General features: G+C 42.6%; 1 protein-coding gene across 1 annotated transcript in view; it reads left to right on the top strand.

Moving 5' to 3' along the window:
• LOC127652629 (inactive phospholipase C-like protein 2) overlaps positions 1 to 18,325 on the top strand; it is a 112,439-nt gene that overhangs the window by 55,990 nt on the left and 38,124 nt on the right. The window contains exon 2 of the mRNA XM_052138884.1: positions 5,630 to 8,119. Coding sequence (XP_051994844.1) covers positions 5,630 to 8,119 — 2,490 coding nt within the window. The remainder of the gene's footprint in view (positions 1 to 5,629; positions 8,120 to 18,325) is intronic.

Below are 18,325 nucleotides of genomic sequence, written 5' to 3'. Positions count from 1 at the left end.
TAAATAGTGTTTGACCTGTACAGCTGTTTTCCTCTAATCAGAATAGATCTGCAGCTATAAGATGAGAATGAGCTAAAAATGGGCTGTGGTGCTGGAGATTAGTCTATGTTCACTGTTTGTTCTGTCTCATTCTTTGCTCTGGCTCTTCACTCACCTTTGTATAAGGACTCTGCAACATTCAAATGGAATTGAAGGATTGGTGAAAACTTGTACTTGATGAGGGGGACTTTAGAAATGCAATAGTTAATTAAAATGTATTTTTGTGTGTTTTTTGTGTTTTTGATTTTAATCAGTGGTCAACTAATATGGGTTTTACAAAATCTAGCGATAAAGATATAATGCTGATATATATGTTTATGCTGAGGATATATTTAGTGATACATAATGATTCATACTGAGAAGAAATATAATACTGAAAATTAAAATGTGTTGTTTGTTACAAAACACGTATTGAAGTTTGGATGCGTGGAAAATGTATTTCCGATGCTTGATATCATACTCTTCACGACAACACTTTCAGTCTCTCTCTTTCCCTTTCTTTCTCCCTGTCACGTTTTTCCCTCCCCCTCTCTCTCTCTTTCTTTTCCTGGGTCTCTCTTTCACTCTCTCTGGCTCTCTGTTCCTCTCTTTCTTTCAGACATTTTGGCAACATGTATTGTTTCCTCAGTCTCTAATTTAAGGAGAGTGAGTTTGCTAAAACTAATACTCTTACATTTTTAATGCATTATATCATGGAAAGTAAAGTTTATACTTGAATGTGCTTTAATAAATGCCTGATAGATACTGTAAGTGCTCTCTATGCATATAGGTATGGGTATATTAAAGCAATAAGCCAATCATTGTAATGCTGCTCATCCAATCAAAATTTAGAATTGAAACTATCCGTATTCATACAAATGGAAATTCCTTTTTTTTGATGTAATGCATTATGCAATGCAAGTATCAGTGCAAACCACACCATTACATTCCTGGCTTTCCAGAGTGACATGTTGTTCAAAAAGCCCACCCACACACAGAGACCACTCTCAGGTTCATTTATAGACATGACACTGGCTAATTATTTTGCCTCCTGAGGGATGCTTGTACCATAATGCATATGATGTCAGGCTGCCTGACCAATCAGAGGACTTAAACATACCGATTATAGACCAGAAATCTAAGCAAATTAAGCCTTACAGCAGTTATGCCCGACTGGTAATAGACACAAAATCATAGAAACAAAAAACTAGAAACATCATCTGCTACATTTAATGGAGAAAAATAGCTGCTACAAAAAGATTGCAAGCACAGAAATAATACATTGAGTGGGAATGCACAATGAGAGAGAGAGACTGCTAAAGTATGTATAGGATGGATGAATAATACCCATCTTCTATTCCTCCTCAGAAACCTTGACTGCATTGCAGTTGACAGAGAAGAATCACACCAGAGCTTGAACATTCACACAGATACCAGGAAAATTCTCTCTCTCACACACACACAACTAGTTACTTACAGGCACTGAGATGTGTAGCACTTTGTAGCATGCCCATATATAAAATGCATATGCACAAACATAATTGAGCTGGTAGGACCAGTGTGGTATTGCAGGCAATGCTTTAATTGGTCCCTTTGGAGAAGTGACATGCCCAAGCTGGAACAGATACAAAAATAATACTAAAAACATAGAATAAGCTGAAAGCACAGCACACAACTCCACATAGACCTCTTTTAGTCTCTTACACACACTGACTGACTCTCTGTACAGTTAGATTTGGCATTATGTGAGTGGGTGTCTGTGTGAGTGTGTGTTTGATAGCCTCTGGTCATGTTTTACAATCTAAACAGCTCCCATGCAGAAGTTTCCAGTCTGTGACGTGCTGTGGTGTGTATGTGTTTGTAATGTTACCAATATCTTTGCAGTGTAGACGTTGGAATCACTTGTGCTTTCATCTGTTTTATCCTTTTTTCAATGTCATACATGTCAGTGAGAAATGGTAAATCAGCCTCTTTGAAATAACTTATCATTCTGTGTGTCATTGCGTTTTAAACCAAATGCAATATCTGGTTTTAGTCATCAAAGTCTTTCATTTAAGGGCAAATACTCACACACACACACACACACACACACACACACACACACACACACACAAAAGCTCACATGAGGTAGTAGTATTCGCTGGCTGTTTATTTAATCATCAAGTTTACCAGAAACACAGATATAAATCATTAAACACATAAGCTCCTTTTTGATATTCACCTGTTTGTTATTTTTCAAGCAAAACAATTATCCTTGTTGGAAAATGTCTAGGTATGTGCATGTATATAAATGTCTGTGGTTTCGAGTCACACTGTGTTACCTATACAGCATTTATTTACCATAAGTTACATAACTAACTCAAATCAAACTTGTCAAGATATCAGTGCAACTAAACAAATCTTGGTGAGGCGCATCCAGTGGAAAATTTTATTGCTCAGAGATTGCTTTTTAATTTTTTTATTTCTCATGAGACGTAATGAAAGTTCTTAATAAAAGTTCACTCACTTAATTTATTCTCCTTAAATTTCTTGGAAGAAATAAAAATAGATGTAAATTAGACAATTGTTGTCATAAGTAAGGGTATAGAGTTATAACATTAATGTGCATAGCATAGCCCAGACTGTTTGGTTGGTCTTGGAAGGATTTTATGGGAAATTAAGTGCATATTGAAATCATTTACTTTTGATTTTAAACTTGGTATCTGTGTTCAGTTTATGACTATGAAATATCTTCTGAAACTTTAATACGGTCTTGTGCTCTGGAGAGATTTCTGAGAAGCAAGTATATTGAAGGTGAAGTGATTATATTTGCAATTCCATTTTTTTATTTTAAAATGTAAATGACACATTTTTTCTTTAAGCTAAAATCTCCATTTGCTTTCCTTTTAATGTCATTGCTGGCTTGGAGAAACTTTTGAGAGATTTTAAAGAGATCTCATTTGTGTTTTTTTGACTATTTGCACTGATGAGAGGGAACAGGCTCCATTTGATATAAGTGTGTTTGTGCATTCCTGTCACACCTAGGCTAGTGTAAATAGCTGTGAGGGAAGACAGTCGTGATTCATGCTTCTCATGTCTCGTTTGCGCAGGTTGTGTCCTGTTATCCTAGTGGCTGACAAAGGTCAGTTCACAATCATTCTGTCAAGTTATGCTCTCTCACCCTTAACCTCTCTCTCTCTCTCTTGCTGTAAGTCTCTGCCTATCATATGGAGGAACACTCAAACACACCCTGACATTGTCATTCCTGCTCATGAGCAGTCTGAATGCCTACACCCTTCAGCTGTTCAGTGCAAGCACAGCTGTGTTAAGAAACATGGCTAACACGCAGACGACCCTCAAGGATCCACTACCAATAACAATTACATGACTTGGTGAAATTACATCCTGTGCAGTGATGCCCAAATAATCTAAATGCCAACATTAGCCAAGAATGTTACAGGAAATGACACCCCTCAACATTTTAAACTAAGAGTTTAACATTTAAACTTAAAAAGAGATATTGCCCTTTCCTGTTCGAGGAAACATATGATGAGAGATTACTGGGGTCTTTTGCTCAGGAGAAAAATCTTAAAAGCAGAAGACTAAAGCAAACAACTCAATTAGAAACAACTGACATGTTAACAAGACCTCATGTCATCAGGTCTCTCTCACACATAATCACCAGAACAAGCCCAATCGTTTGCATGTTAACACACACACACACACACACATTCATAATCATGAATGTAATTAAAACGAGTAGTTTGACCATGTGTGTGCTTGAGGGACCCCTACCAGCCGCTGAAACGTGCCGGGGTCTGGGACCCCCGACCGTGAGCGGGGAGGGCCTCCTGGCCGACCGGAGAACTGCTGCCAGGGGCGGGGGGGGACTCCTTCTGTTTCCTGAGAATGTGGCGGGGCGTTCCGTCCGTCAGGACCCGGAAGACTACCTCCGATCCACCCGGGGAGGCATGGCTGTCGTCCATTAGAGGGTGGAGGAGTGGCCGAGGACCAAGCTGTGGCGTATCGAAGAACCGGCGAATAAGTGTTTTTTTTCCCCTCTCTCTCTCCCACTGCTGCTCCGTGTTGGCCTTTTCCCTCTCTTTTTTCAAATGTTTTGTTAATTTGGCACGATCACCATAATGCGGTGTAGGTGCCAAATTCTTTTTTGTTTTCACTCCCCTTGTCCCTTCCCTCATTCAGGTAGACTGGGATGACCTGCCGGCAGATGGGGCGGAAGGCCAGGGGCTCCCCAGCCTGAGAGAACGAGGGAGGAATGTGGCAGGGTGGAGGGTGGGGCCGGGTCATGATGCTACACACCCAGCCCCTAATCAGGCTAATTAGCCATCAAGAGCGATAAGGGCCGACCGAAGATGGCAGTGCGACAAAGAGAGAGATTTACGGACAGCTGTCCAACACCTTTGTGTGTTTGTCTTTTTGTTTCAGTTTTATATAAAAATATATGATTTATATCTTCAAGCCGGTTCTCACCTCCTCCTTTCCATTAATCCCTTCACAATATATAGTAATCAGATCTATTTTGATGTTTCCTCTGGCAGTAAACCTCTTCATATCTCTGATCTTGTGTGTATGCATGCATGCTGTGTTTGCTAGTATAAAAGTGGTATGTCTAGATGTGTTTGATTTCCTCTTTGAGGAAACTTTATAGCTTTATTGAAGCTGAAAATAACAACTTTTATCATTTTATCTTTAATAGTTAAAATACCATTACACTCTGTATATCTTTCATTTATTCACCTTAAATAATTTGTTTAGATGTATCTTTAATAAGGTCACTTAATGGTCATTATCAGATGCTCCAGTATGTTAAAAGCTTAATTTAATTGGCTTATCTGCCATTGGTTTCATTCGTCTGTTTTATATTGATTGCTCTGTGATGTATTACACTGAACTGTGGTAAAATAGGCACTTTAGTTTTCATACAGCTGAGGTAAGAGTTGATAGCACTTTATTTATGGATGTTTCCTTTATATTTATTCTACTCCATGGCTGTTAAATTTGCTTTGGTAAATGCCTTGTGGGCACATTGTCTCACAATGTCTACTCTAATTGCACTAATGTGTATATATTATTTTATGTTGTCACTGTTTTGCTCCCGACTTCCCCCTGAGGGATCAGTATCTTTCCTGGAAAGGAGTAAGAAAGCATGTGTGATTGGATGGACTATTTGGCATTCTCCAGTCAGTGATTTTGTTGAACATACAGTATCAGGGTAACCACAATCCAAGAAAACCTGGAAAATATCAGGACATTTCAGAATTGTGCTTTCCAGGCCTAGAAGATTCATGGAAAATGTATAAAATCTTAAAAGGTCATGGCAATTTCTATAATAAATATAATTATATTTTGGTATGCTCAACTCTAAAATAGTTAATGGGCTAGAAATTTGCTTTGTGAGTGTATGTAATCACAATAAAATTATTTTAAACATTCTGGAAAAGTCAGAAATTAATTGGTAAAATGGAGTGGGAACCCTGATGTATACATATGCATAAATAAATCAGAACCATTGTATGTAATGTTGGCAGTTTTGCTTCAATGTTTGGCTGATGTGCTTTCTTGTCTTTATTATAAACACTTACTTGACTTATTTCTGCTTATTTTTCTGCAGGATGGTTCAAAGCAGAGGCAGTCAAGGAAGAAGACAGTTTCCTTCAGCTCCATGCCAAATGACCGTAAGATGAATAGCACAGCTGCCTGCATGGCCTTCATGATGGAAGGCTGCGAGATGAAGAAAGTCCGCTCCAATTCTCGCATGTACAATCGTTACTTCCTGTTGGACCCTGACATGCGCTGGCTCCGCTGGGAGCCATCCAAGAAAGACTCTGAGAAAGCCAAGCTTGAGATCAAGACCATCAAAGATGTTCGATTGGGCAAGAAAACACCTGTCCTGCGCAGCAATGGTCTCTCTGATCAGTTTCCGGATGAGTGCGCTTTCTCAATTATATATGGAGACAACTATGAGTCCCTGGATCTGGTTGCAAGCACAGCAGATGTGGTAAGCACATGGGTGATGGGACTGCGGTACCTGGTCTCCTATGGGCGACACATGGTGGGTGTAGTCGAGGCATGTCAGCCTAGTGTAAGAACATCCTGGATTGGCTCAGTGTTTGAGCTAGCTGATCCGGAGAGGCAAGGACACATTGACCTCTTTCGAGCCACTCAAATTATCAAGGGCCTCAATCCTGGTATGAGAGAGTCTCGCATTGAACAAAAGTTCAAAGAGACACAGAAAGCCAAGGACTGCTATGGTGAAGGCATTGATTTAGACACGTTTGTAGAGGCCTATTGTGAACTGTGCACACGCCCTGAGATCTTTTTCTTGCTTGTACAATTCTCCAGCAACAAAGAGTACCTGGACTCCAAAGACTTAATGTTATTTGTGGAGGTGGAGCAGGGAGTGGAGGGAGTCACAGAAGAAATGTGTTGGGAGATTGTACGCAAGTACGAACCTTCCACTGAAGGACGCAACAATGGCTACTTGTCCATTGATGGCTTCACACACTACCTCCTGTCATCCGAGTGCCACATTTTCGACCCTCAGCACAAGCGTGTTTGTCATGACATGACACAGCCCCTTTCACACTACTACATCAACTCTTCCCATAATGCCACACTTTTGGAGGATCACTATTGGGGTTCGGCAGACCTCAGCAGCTATGTCCGTGCACTACGCATGGGCTGTCGAAGTTTGGAGGTTGTGGTGTGGGATGGACCTGACTGCGAGCCTGTGGTCTATGTTGGGAGTTCAGTTGCCTCCCATCTGGCCTTCTGTAAAGTTCTGGATGTCATTAACCAGTATGCCTTTGAGAGCTCAGAGTATCCGCTAATCCTCTGCCTAGTCACACACTGCAGCATCCCCCAGCAGAAGGTCATGGCTCAACACATGAAGAAGATCCTTGGGGACAAACTGCACACTGAGCCTCCCATTGCAGAGGATTACCACTTGCCCTCTCCTGAGAAACTCAAGGGAAAGATACTCATCAAAGGGAAGCAGCTGCCTCCAGACTTGCAAGACTCTGAAGGGGAGGTGACGGAAGAAGAAGAAGGGTTCGAGATGTCTAGGAGAATGTTAGGTGGAAATGATAAGGACCAGCTCAATGGGATTGGCTGCAAACGTTTGTGGCTCTGTAGAGAACTGTCCGATCTAGTAACCCTCTGCAAGTCTGTACAGTTCAGAGACTTTAAGACATCAAAACGGGAACAGAAGCATTGGGAGATTTGCTCCTTTAACGAGGTCGATGCCAACCACTTTGCCAATGAATTTCCAGAGGACTTTGTCTCCTATAACAAGCGATTTCTGTCACGAGTGTACCCTACACTCATGCGCATTGATGCTAGCAACATGAACCCACAGGATTTTTGGAAGTGCGGTTGCCAAATTGTGGCCATGAATTACCAGACTCCGGGCCTGATGATGGATTTGAACTTTGGCTGGTTTAGGCAAAATGGAAACTGTGGCTATGTCCTGCGTCCTGCCATAATGCGTGATGAGGTGTCGTATTTCAGTGCCAATGCTCGTGACTCACTGCCTGGAGTCTCAGCCCAGCTTCTCCACATCAAGGTAATTAGTGGTCAAAATCTACCAAAGCCTCGGGGCTCGGCTGCTAAAGGCGATGTTGTTGAGCCATACATCTATGTGGAGATCCATGGAATTCCAGCAGATTGCGCAGAACAACGAACCAAGACTGTCTCACAAAATGGTGACAATCCCATTTTTGATGAAAGCTTTGAATTCCAGATTAATCTTCCAGAATTGGCTGCTTTGCGATTCGTTGTCCTCGACGATGACTACATTGGCGATGAATTTATTGGCCAGTACACCATTCCTTTTGAGTGCCTGCTTCCTGGTTACCGGCATGTACCATTGCAATCACTTACAGGGGAGTTTTTGGCCAATACCACGCTGTTTGTTCATATTGCCATTACAAATAGGCGAGGTGGGGGCAAGGCACATAAGAGGGGTCTCTCTGTGAGAAAGGGCCGCAAGGCAAGGGAATACACCTCCACCAAGACCACAGGGATTAAAGTGGTAGATGAGCTATTCAGGGCATCAACCCAGCCACTACGGGAAGCAACAGACCTACGGGAAAATGTACAGGTAATGGTTTTGAGACAAGAAATATCATGCTTCATTTTTTTGGACAGGTTTTAACATGGTCATGGAAAACTATCATTTACTTTAGTTATGCTCTGCTCTAACATATTTCATTGGCTAGAAATTGCTCTTTATGAGTTAAATCTCTCTCTCTCTCTCTCTCTCTCTCTCTCGCTCTCTCTCTCTTAAAAAAAATCCATATTCAGTAATGTGAATGAAAATCAATTATATGTAAATTAATTGGTCAAAAAGTGTTCGAACCCCGTTTGGAGACTTTGCTGTTGAATCTGTTTGAGTCATGTGTTTCAGAAATGTCGATACAAACTTTTGTCTATCAGATGCAGATGTTTTATTGATACTGACAGGGGTGAAATGATGCATATAGTGTTAAGTAAAGTATTGAATTATTGGTTTGATACACTGACATCAAGTATTGCTATTATAATGATTAGAGATATTATTTTGCATTTCAAGATGGAAATATTTTGCAACTTTACCCCTGCAGTAGCATTAAATGACATCCCATTCTAGAAAAGGTAAAAAAAGTACATTTGATAACTACATCTCACAAATTTTAAATTGCTTTAAAACCTTGTTACTGTATATGGTAATATCAAATGTTCTTTTCTCATTAGAGAGCAAAGCAATTAAAATATTTTGACCAAAGGAATCTTAGTACTTGAACAAATTGTAACCCTATTACAATTCAAATTAAGTGTGAGAGATCCCTTTTTGGTCTCAAGGTGTTAAAACGAAGAATAATTTTATATGAAATGTAAAATATGCAAGCAATGTCAAATGAATGTCTTTTAATGAAAAAAGTTGTAAGTTCCATCCCTGTTTATTGACACCAGCTGCCACTTTTAGTCTTGTAAGCTATTTTGGCCCTGCAGGCAGTTCAAGGGAGGAAAATGGGATGTACCAAGGATTATGACAACACAGTATTAAAGCGCACAGTAAAAATTACCTGTGATGTCAGGTAGAAAGTGAGAGAGTGAACGATAATAGAGAGATCTAGAGAGGAAGGTTTTGTTGTTGAGCTCATTAGTGCCCCAAAAGCAGCAGAAAATATAGTTGGTATTCACTAATGCAGTGTTTTCCTCAGAAGGCCATTTTATTTACTATTCACATCTTTCACAAAAGGCACAGCACACGAGGTTGAGACTAAAGGTGTTTTTAGAATACTATAATTTAAACCACACTTTGTTATTGAACACTAATGGAGGGGTAAAATTACAGGATTAGAAAGATAAATTCATCATTCCAGGTCACATCATGAAAGATGGAAGGAAGCTGGAATTTATATTGATTTCAAATGGCTCTTTCTACCCAGCAGATATAATGTGTTGTCTCCCAGCACATGGTCCTAATTTAAAAAGACTAAAACCTCAAAGGAAATCCCATTAGATGACTAAAGACAGAAAACATATGGCTTTCCTTCTGCTCTGACCCCCCTGTCTTTAAATGTGTATGCGTATGTGTGTAATTGTGTTACAATTTGTCAGAATGCTTTTTCTGCTGTATTTCACAGATAGATCTAGCATACTGTCAGAATTTCTCCTTGCATTTACCTTTTTTGCTGGTTCTGCACAGTTGTTCACACAATAAAACAGACCTGGTATTTAACATCTTAAAATATTATCTGACATATTTAACTGTTTTGAGAAATGAGTATAAACCCCCACTCTCCCATAAGGCAGTCAACACAAAAGGTTGGGGGCCATTAAGGTATAGTTAAGCCAAAAAGTGAAAATTCTGTTCATGTTCAACAATTTCATGTTCTTCCAGACCAGTATGACTTATGATTATATGGGAAATAATGGCAGAATATTCATTATTGGGGTGAACTGTCCCTTTAATCAGCATGATCTTCATGGTCTCCATGGTGTCACAGTAATTCAGCAGGAAGCGTTCTTTGTGTAGATTGATCTCACTGTGCTGTGGACCACACTCTCACTCTAATGAAATAACTACTTCCAAGCGTACTCACACACACAAACTCTTTCGGAGCAATGTCAATAAGCAGATGGTTAGAGTAGATTATGAATCACTGAGATGCATGCATTAAACTTTTTATTCCTAAAATTTAACTATTTTGCTCTCACAAAGCCGGTTATAATTGCTGCATGCCAGTTTTAAATATAATCTTTCAAAGAAGGAAAAAGAAATTCCTTAGTCAGACATGTATTACAAACTTATTTAAAAACCTGTTTCTCATTAAAATCTGCACTGAATTAAACATTAGTGTGCATAACATATTACTATGCACAATGTAAAGTGGTGAGTCAGCGTCTGTCTAAACATAACATGCCTGTTATAGATTTGCATAATTGTGTATAAACCGTGAAGCATGTGAGTGGATGAATTAGGTTTTGCTAAAATATTTGGTCCCACTTTATATTAGGTGTCTTTAACTACTATGTACTTAATAATAATAATAATAATAAGTTTTATTTATATAGCGCCTTTCCGGAGCTCAAGGACGCTTTACAATAGACAAGCAACAATAAAGGCAGAGGACAAAGACAGCAGACAAAACAACAGCAGGTAGATAACAGTGAAGGTACAGAAAATGAGAAGGTTAGGTAGATGGGACAGCACCCAGCGGAAAAAAAAACAAAAAAAAAAAAAAACAGTACAACTTAAGAGTTATAACATTCAGCAAATAAGTGAGTTTTGGGCATGGATTTGAATTCAGAGATAGTGTTAACAGAACAGAGTGATCGGGGTAGAGAGTTCCATATTTTGGGTGCTACAACACTGAATGATCTGCCCCCCATCGAAACAAGGCGATGCCGAGGGACGATGAGAAGGCTAGAGTCGGTGGATCGTAGAGAGCGGGTCGGTGCGTAGGGGTGAAGCAGATTACAGAGATAGGAGGGAGCCAAGCCGTGCAGAGATTTAAAAGTGAGAAGGAGAATTTTGAATTTGATACGGTAAACCACAGGAAGCCAGTGAAGATCATGCAAAATTGGGGTGATATGTGCAGAACGCTTGGTGTGGGTGAGTATTCTGGCAGCAGAGTTTTGAATGTATTGCAATTTGGAAATGGAGCTAGCAGGAAGGCCAATAAAAAGTGCATTGCAATAATCGAGACGTGATGTGATAAATGCATGGATGACAGTTTCAGCGTCTGAGATACTGATGAAGGGACGGAGCTGAGCGATGCGACGTAGATGAAAGAATGCTGATTTAGTGATAGAATTAATGTGAGAATGGAAAGATAGAGAGGAGTCAAAGATTACACCAAGACTTTTAACAGTACTAGATGGTTTGATGTGAGAGCCAGCAAACTCGCAGGTGAAGTTAGTAGGAATTTTGTTAGTGAGTGACGGAGGTCCGGTAAAAATAATCTCAGTTTTGTCCATGTTAAGTTTTAAAAAATTTGAATGAAGCCAATCTTTTATTTCATGCACACAAGCAGAGATTTTGTTAGTTGTGATAGAGTCGATGTACAGGTAGTATATAATTGAATGTCGTCAGCGTAAAAATTATAATTAAAACCATGACGGCGAAGGATCTGACCAAGAGGTATTATATAAATTATGAATAGTAATGGCCCTAAAACGGATCCCTGTGGGACACCTTGCTTCAGGGGGACAGTAGGTGAGTGAAAATCTTGAACTGAAATGTAGAACTGTCTATCAGAGAGATAGGAAGAAAACCAAGAAAGAGCAGCACCAGAAATACCCACATCCAAAAGACGAGAAATGAGTAGTTGATGGGAGACAGTATCGAAGGCAGAGCTGAGGTCCAGCAGCAGGAGCATAGACAGAGAACCAGAGTCACCAGAGAGAAGCAAATCATTGAGTACCTTAACTAGTGCAGTTTCAGTACTATGTAGAGGGCGAAAACCAGATTGAAGAGGATCAAAAAGATTATTTTCGACTAGAAAAGACTGAAGCTGGGAGGCAACAGTACTTTCTAGTAATTTAGCTATGAAGGGTAGATTTGAAATAGGACGATAGTTAGATAATACTGAGGGATCAATGTTGGTTTTTTTGAGAACAGGGGTAACAGCAGCAGTTTTGAGTGGCAGAGGGAATGAGGCAGAGGTAAGAGACGCATTGATGAAGTGAGAAATAGGTGCAGAAATAACTGAATGGCAGAGTTTCAGAAGAGGAGTAGGAGCAGGGTCAAGACGACAAGATGAAGGGTTGGATTTCAAGATTAACTCAGAGACAGAAAAAGGAGTAGTCAGAGAAAAGTGAGACAGGGACTGTCCAGATTGGTTCGGCAGATAACTAATATTTGCAGCATCATTAGAGAGGCACTGGTTTACGGCATCGGTTTTTTCTAGCAGGTGAGTCATGAATGAACTACAGAGTTCATCAGAAGCTAGAGTAACAGGATTAGGAGGTTAACAGGATTACTTAAGCATTTGATACTATATACGTATTATGTACTGTACATAAGTTTTGTTACATTGTACTTACATTTAAAGTACCTGCATTTAATTACATTTGTAGTTACACTATTAACCAGGGACTAAAAACTAAATGTTTTTCATTTCGGTTCGTTCTGAGCAGAAACGTCATGGTTATTGTTGTAACCTCCGTTCCCCGATGGAAGGAACGAGACATTGTATAGATTGTAGTGACACAAGGGGTCTCTTCTGAGAGCCTTGCGGTACTTATGAACTTGAGAAAAGGCCAATGTCAAGTTGGCAGACAGAATTTGACAGGTTTTCACCGAGGAGCCAAGAATATGGTTACGACGCATTACAGTGGTAGGGATAGTGACGTGGCAAGGGGAACACAACGTCTCGTTCATTCCATCGGGGAAGGAGGTTACAACAGTAACCATGACATTCCCCTTCTGTTACTCACTCGACGATGTGTCGATTGTAGTGACACAAGGGGTCCCACTTAAAAAACGGCATGCACTAACCCGTGTTACGTGGCTGCTGAGCCAGGTGCAAGCAGGCTGTTGCATGCTAGAAGCAGCTGGGTCGGCTGCACGTAACCCTCCCCAATGCCCCCAATAAGTGGTTTCATATACCGCTCTTAGGTTCCAGTACCCATACGGGAACAGGCAACATGACTTGTATGGGAGCCAGCCGCGGCCTTTTCTCTCTCTACGTTTCTCATCATAGAGTTAAAAGCGGCTGTATAGAGTTAAAATCTTAATTCTACAGATGCGTCGGGGACGGCGTCCTTTCCCGTTCCTATTCTTTCAGGGGGAAAAGGTCCTGCGGAGACCACGACCTGCCCAGACTGGGGGGAGGTAACTTGTGGCAAATACACATGGGGGTTGTCAAACCACCCGTGGACATGGTGCGGTGGTAGATCCTGCCTGATAAGGGAGGAGTTGCTACAGACAAGGTGACAGGGGCAGCGAGGACTGTGTGCCAATGCATCTGTGCCGAGGGGGGCTTCCGTTAGGGAGTAACAGAGTGGGCAGTGGGAATTGTCTTGGGCGGTAAAGAGATCCATCTGTGCCCTGCCGAAGCGGCCCCAAATCAGCTGGACCACCTGGGGGTGGAGCCTCCACTCTCCGCTGAGCGCAACCTGCCGTGACAACGCGTCTGCCATCATGTGATATGCGTATGTCGCCATGGCGAATTATGTATGCTACCGTGGTGGTGCTGTCTGAACAGATTAAGATGTGCTTGCCCCGAATCAGCAGGAGAAACCTCCACAGGGCAAGGAATACAGCCAACATCTCGAGGCAGTTGATGTGCCAACACAGGCGGGGCCCCGTGCCCGTAGCACACGGAGCACAAACCCAGTTGAGAGGCGTCTGTGGTGACCATGACACGTCTGGACACCTGCTGTAGGGGGACTCCTGTCTGCAGAAAACAGAGGTCTGTGCAAGGGTTGAAAGTCTGACAGCAGGAAGGGGTGATAAACACACGGTATGTGCCGTGGCGCCATGCCCATCTCGGGACTCGAGTCTGAAGCCAGTGCTGGAGCGGTCAAATCTGCATCATCCCGAGCGGCGTGGCCGAGGATGCCATATGCCCCAGGAGCCTCTGGAACAGTTTGAGAGGAACCACTGTGCCTGGCTTGAAGCGAGCAAGGCACGTGAGTACTGACTGTGCGCACTCGGTTGTGAGGCGCACTGACATTGAGACTGAATCTAACTCCAAACCGAGAAAAGAGAGAGCCTGCTTTTTTCCCAGTTGACCTGAAGCCCTAAGAAGCTGAGGTGCACGAGAACCTGGTCCCTGTGGGTGCATAGTAACTCTAGAGCCAGTCGTCGAGGTAGTTGAGAATGTGGATGCCCACTTCCCTTAGCGGGGCAAGGACTGCCTCTGCGACCATGGTAAAGACGTGAGGGGACAGGCCGAAGGGGAGGACCTTGTACTGATACGCCTGGCTGTTGAATGTGAACCTTAAGAAGGGCCGGTGTCAAGGCAGAATGGAGACGTGGAAGTATGCGTCCTTCAGGTCTACCGCCGTGAACCAATCTTGATGCCAAACACAGGTTAGAATTCACCTCTGCATGAGCATTTTGAATGGGAGTCTGTGTAAAGCCCGGTTGAGAACTCGCAAGTCCAAGATTGGCCGCAACCCACCGCTTTTTTGGGTACGATGAAGTAAGGGCTGTATAAACCCTTCTTCATCTAGGCTGGAGGGACAGGCTCTATCACGTCCTTGAGTAACAAATTGATAATCTCTGCTCGTAAGGTGCTGGCATTCTCTCCGTGCAATGGGGTGGAGCGAATACCGCTGAAACGAGACTGTAGGATGGTCCTGGCCAGCCAACGCGACGGGCTGGGAAGCGCAATCATGCGTCTAAGCTCTGTGCGATGGGCACTAACAGGACTGGACGTACCGGGCGGGGCATCGCAGCGGGGGGAGCAGGTAATAGTGCATCGGGAGGCAAAGGCGCGTCCTGAGGCTTGGGTTCTGAGAAAAAAACTCAAAGCACTTACCTTGCTCCGTGCACCCGGCAGGGGGCGGGATACAGACAGAGGAGGAGGTCCTGTAGGGACGTCTTTGAGACTCGTCAGCGCTGGCCTGCCGGAGCTGGGTAGTTGTGGGTCCGGAGGCGAGGTGACCACATCAGGGGAGACAGGAATGCAAAGTTTTGGTGCCGGGGTGCCGTGAGAAGGGCGCGCGCCGGTCTGATGACCCAGGAAGTGAGGAAATTGCTCTTTTATTGAAAATTTGGGTTTTCTAAGGAACTAAGGATTCTACTCCTGGCCCTCCACCGGTGGACGGAGTGGTCTTGTTACCAGCTCTGGAGCAAACGTCTGGCTTCCTGGGTGCACCATCTCAGGAGTGTTTAGGGGGTCTTACGGGCCATAGAGGAGGTCCTGGACACGAGGGGTGTACGCCGCCTCTGGGGCGCTCGATGCTGGGGCTGAGAGCTGGGCCCGTTTTGAGGCGGAGCTGCTGTTGGCTTCTTCGCAGGGGGATGCCCACGGCGAGCAGACGGGGGACGGCCTGCGTTATGACGGCGTGGCATGATGTGGGAGATGGCCTCCGTCTGTTTCTTCACTGCTGAGAACTGCTGGGCGAAGTCGTCAACGGTGTCACCGAAGAGACCAAACTGGGAGATGGAGGCGTTGAGAAAGCGGGCTTTGTCAACGTTGCACATCTCGACCAAGTTCAGCCACAGGTGCTGTTCCTGGACCATCCTGGGGGGTGGCCATTGCCCGCCCGAGTACATGTGCTGTGACCTTCTAAAATCTGAGAGCGAGGTCAGTGGCAGAGCGCAGTTCCTGCAGCACATCAGGATCGGGACTACCCTGGTGCAGATCTTTGAGTGCCCTGGCTTGGTGTACCTGCAGACAGGCCCGAGGATGGGAGTCCGGTTAGGTCTTCAGTGTCAGACGCCTGAACGCTATCCGATGCAGCGGTGATGTCGTCATCCAGAACTGGCTCCAGGGATGAGGCAAACTGGCCGTGAAGCGAGCCGCTATCCTCCCGAGTACAGACTGAAGCAAACGAGCATGCCGGGGGGCAGGTGGTTCATATGGCTGTTGCCAGATCTCACAAGAGAAACAAGGGACCTAGTCTGGAAAAACAAGCTCTTAATAAAAATATAAGCAATCATTTTTTTTTCCCAATGTGGGCAAATTATCAGCATAGAAATCGTAGCAAGCATAGTATACAGTAGCCTAAAATAACATATTTTTACTGTGGTTAACCGTTTGGTCTTTGGTTTCATTAAATATTTATCAGAACAAAATTAACCGGTTATAAACCGGTTACCAGCATTTAAAAATTGAATGGGACTCTGCTGTTAACCTTACCTCTTACCCTAAACCTAACCCTTACCCTAAAACCTAACTCCCTAACTCCCTAACCCAACTCCAACTCAAAAACCTCAACCTCAGTAGCAGAACATTTTAATCTTATGAGAATTTTGCACAAAAACATATTTACACAATAAATACATACTATTGAATGTATTTTAATGTTGGTACATTAGGTTTGCACGGTATACCGGTGCTAAATAAATATTGTGATACAAACATTTTTTAAACGGTACGATATCATCTAGTACCATAGGTACCATATTAAAGGATTCTACATTTGCAAAATATAATGCAATGTGAGAGTTTTGAGATTAAATAAAAGGCCATTTGAAAATTATAATAAATAAGCCTCTATATAGCCAAGTGTGATCATTAAACAGCAGAATGATGTCATTTGATGAAATAATATACAGGTGAAACTCGAAAAATTAGAATATCGTGCAAAAGTTCATTAATTTCAGTAATTCAACTTAAAAGGTGAAACTAATATATTATATAGACTCATTACAAGCAAAGTAAGATATTTAAAGCCTTTATTTGATATAATTTTTATGATTATGGCTTACAGCTTATGAAGGTACAGTCACCTGCTCTGCGCTAAACAGTATGAATAAGAGGCACCTCACTGCCCTGTCATCTTCTTCACACACAGGCATACCCACAAACACACACAGTCACGAACCCAAAGTGCTGTACAATAAGAAAAAACATTAATACCAAGTGCTAGAATTTTCCAAGTGTTAAAAGAACAAACAATAAAACATGTAAAACATACATATTGAAACCCCAACAATTCTAAACATAACAAAATGTGTCTTCAAACTTGACTTAAATATGGCCAATGAGGAAGAAGACCTAACCAAAATGGAAGTGCATTCCACAACCTAGGGGCGGCAACTAAAAAGGCCCGATCACCTTTGGTTTTCAAGCATGAACGAAGAACAGAGAGGAGTAACTGATTTGATGATCAAAGAGACATAAGTGCAGAATGAGGTTGAAGTAGATCAGCAATATACTGAGGGTCTAGACCATGCAAGGCCTTATAAACATACAGCAGAACCTTAAATTTAACTCTATAACTAACTGGTAACCAATGTAGGGAAGTGAGAACCGGAGTGATATGCTCTCTTGTCTTAGTACCCATTAGAAGTCTAGCTGCTGCATTTTGGACTACTTGCAGACATGAAAAAGATGACTGAGACAAACCCACATATAAGGGAACCTTGATATAATGAACTCTTCACAAACAGGAAGAACTTCAAAGATCTTTCAAGAAAAAAAATCTTGCTGAAATGAGAGCTCTGTTAAACTGGTCCTCGTGCCTCCAAAACAGCGGCAACCTGCATCTCAGAATTCTGATGTGCTATTCTTCTCACCACAATTGTACAGAACGGTTATCTGAGTTAAGGTGCGTATACACTGCCAGCGACATCGCGCGTGACAGCGACTCCATACCATTCATTTTCAATGAGAGCACAGCGACTTCCGGAGACACGAGCTGTCGCGACCGTTGGCGACTAGATGTGGGCGTGTCCAGCGACGCGACAAAGTTGAGACAAGTTCAACTTTATTCAAATGAAGAGCGACTAACAGAAGCGACAGCAAATAGGAGAGAAGACGGGAGAGCTCACGTGATCCTTCTCTCTCTCCCTCTCTCTCTCAGCTCCTGCAGTAACGGAAAGATGGATGAAAGGCTAATTCTTGCTGTTAGAAATTTTTCAGTGCTCTACGATATGTCTCTTCCCACGTACAAGAAAATGTTTAAGAAAAATACTGCGTGAATGTCATTTACAAACATTACTAGGCAACCAGTAGTGGGAACATCCACTAGCGACTTCACCGCCAGCCACTAGCGACCTGCAGCGACACAGTCGCTGGCAGTGTGTACGCACCTTTACCACAGACTTTGTCAGTTTGAACCAGTTTGGCCATTCTATGTTGACCTCTTATCAACTAGGCATTTTTTGACCACAGAACTGCACCATTCTGAGTAAACT

Source organism: Xyrauchen texanus, chromosome 12, assembly GCF_025860055.1.
Source record: "Xyrauchen texanus isolate HMW12.3.18 chromosome 12, RBS_HiC_50CHRs, whole genome shotgun sequence".
NCBI lineage: Eukaryota > Metazoa > Chordata > Actinopteri > Cypriniformes > Catostomidae > Xyrauchen > Xyrauchen texanus.
This window is presented reverse-complemented; position numbering and strand designations above follow the sequence as displayed.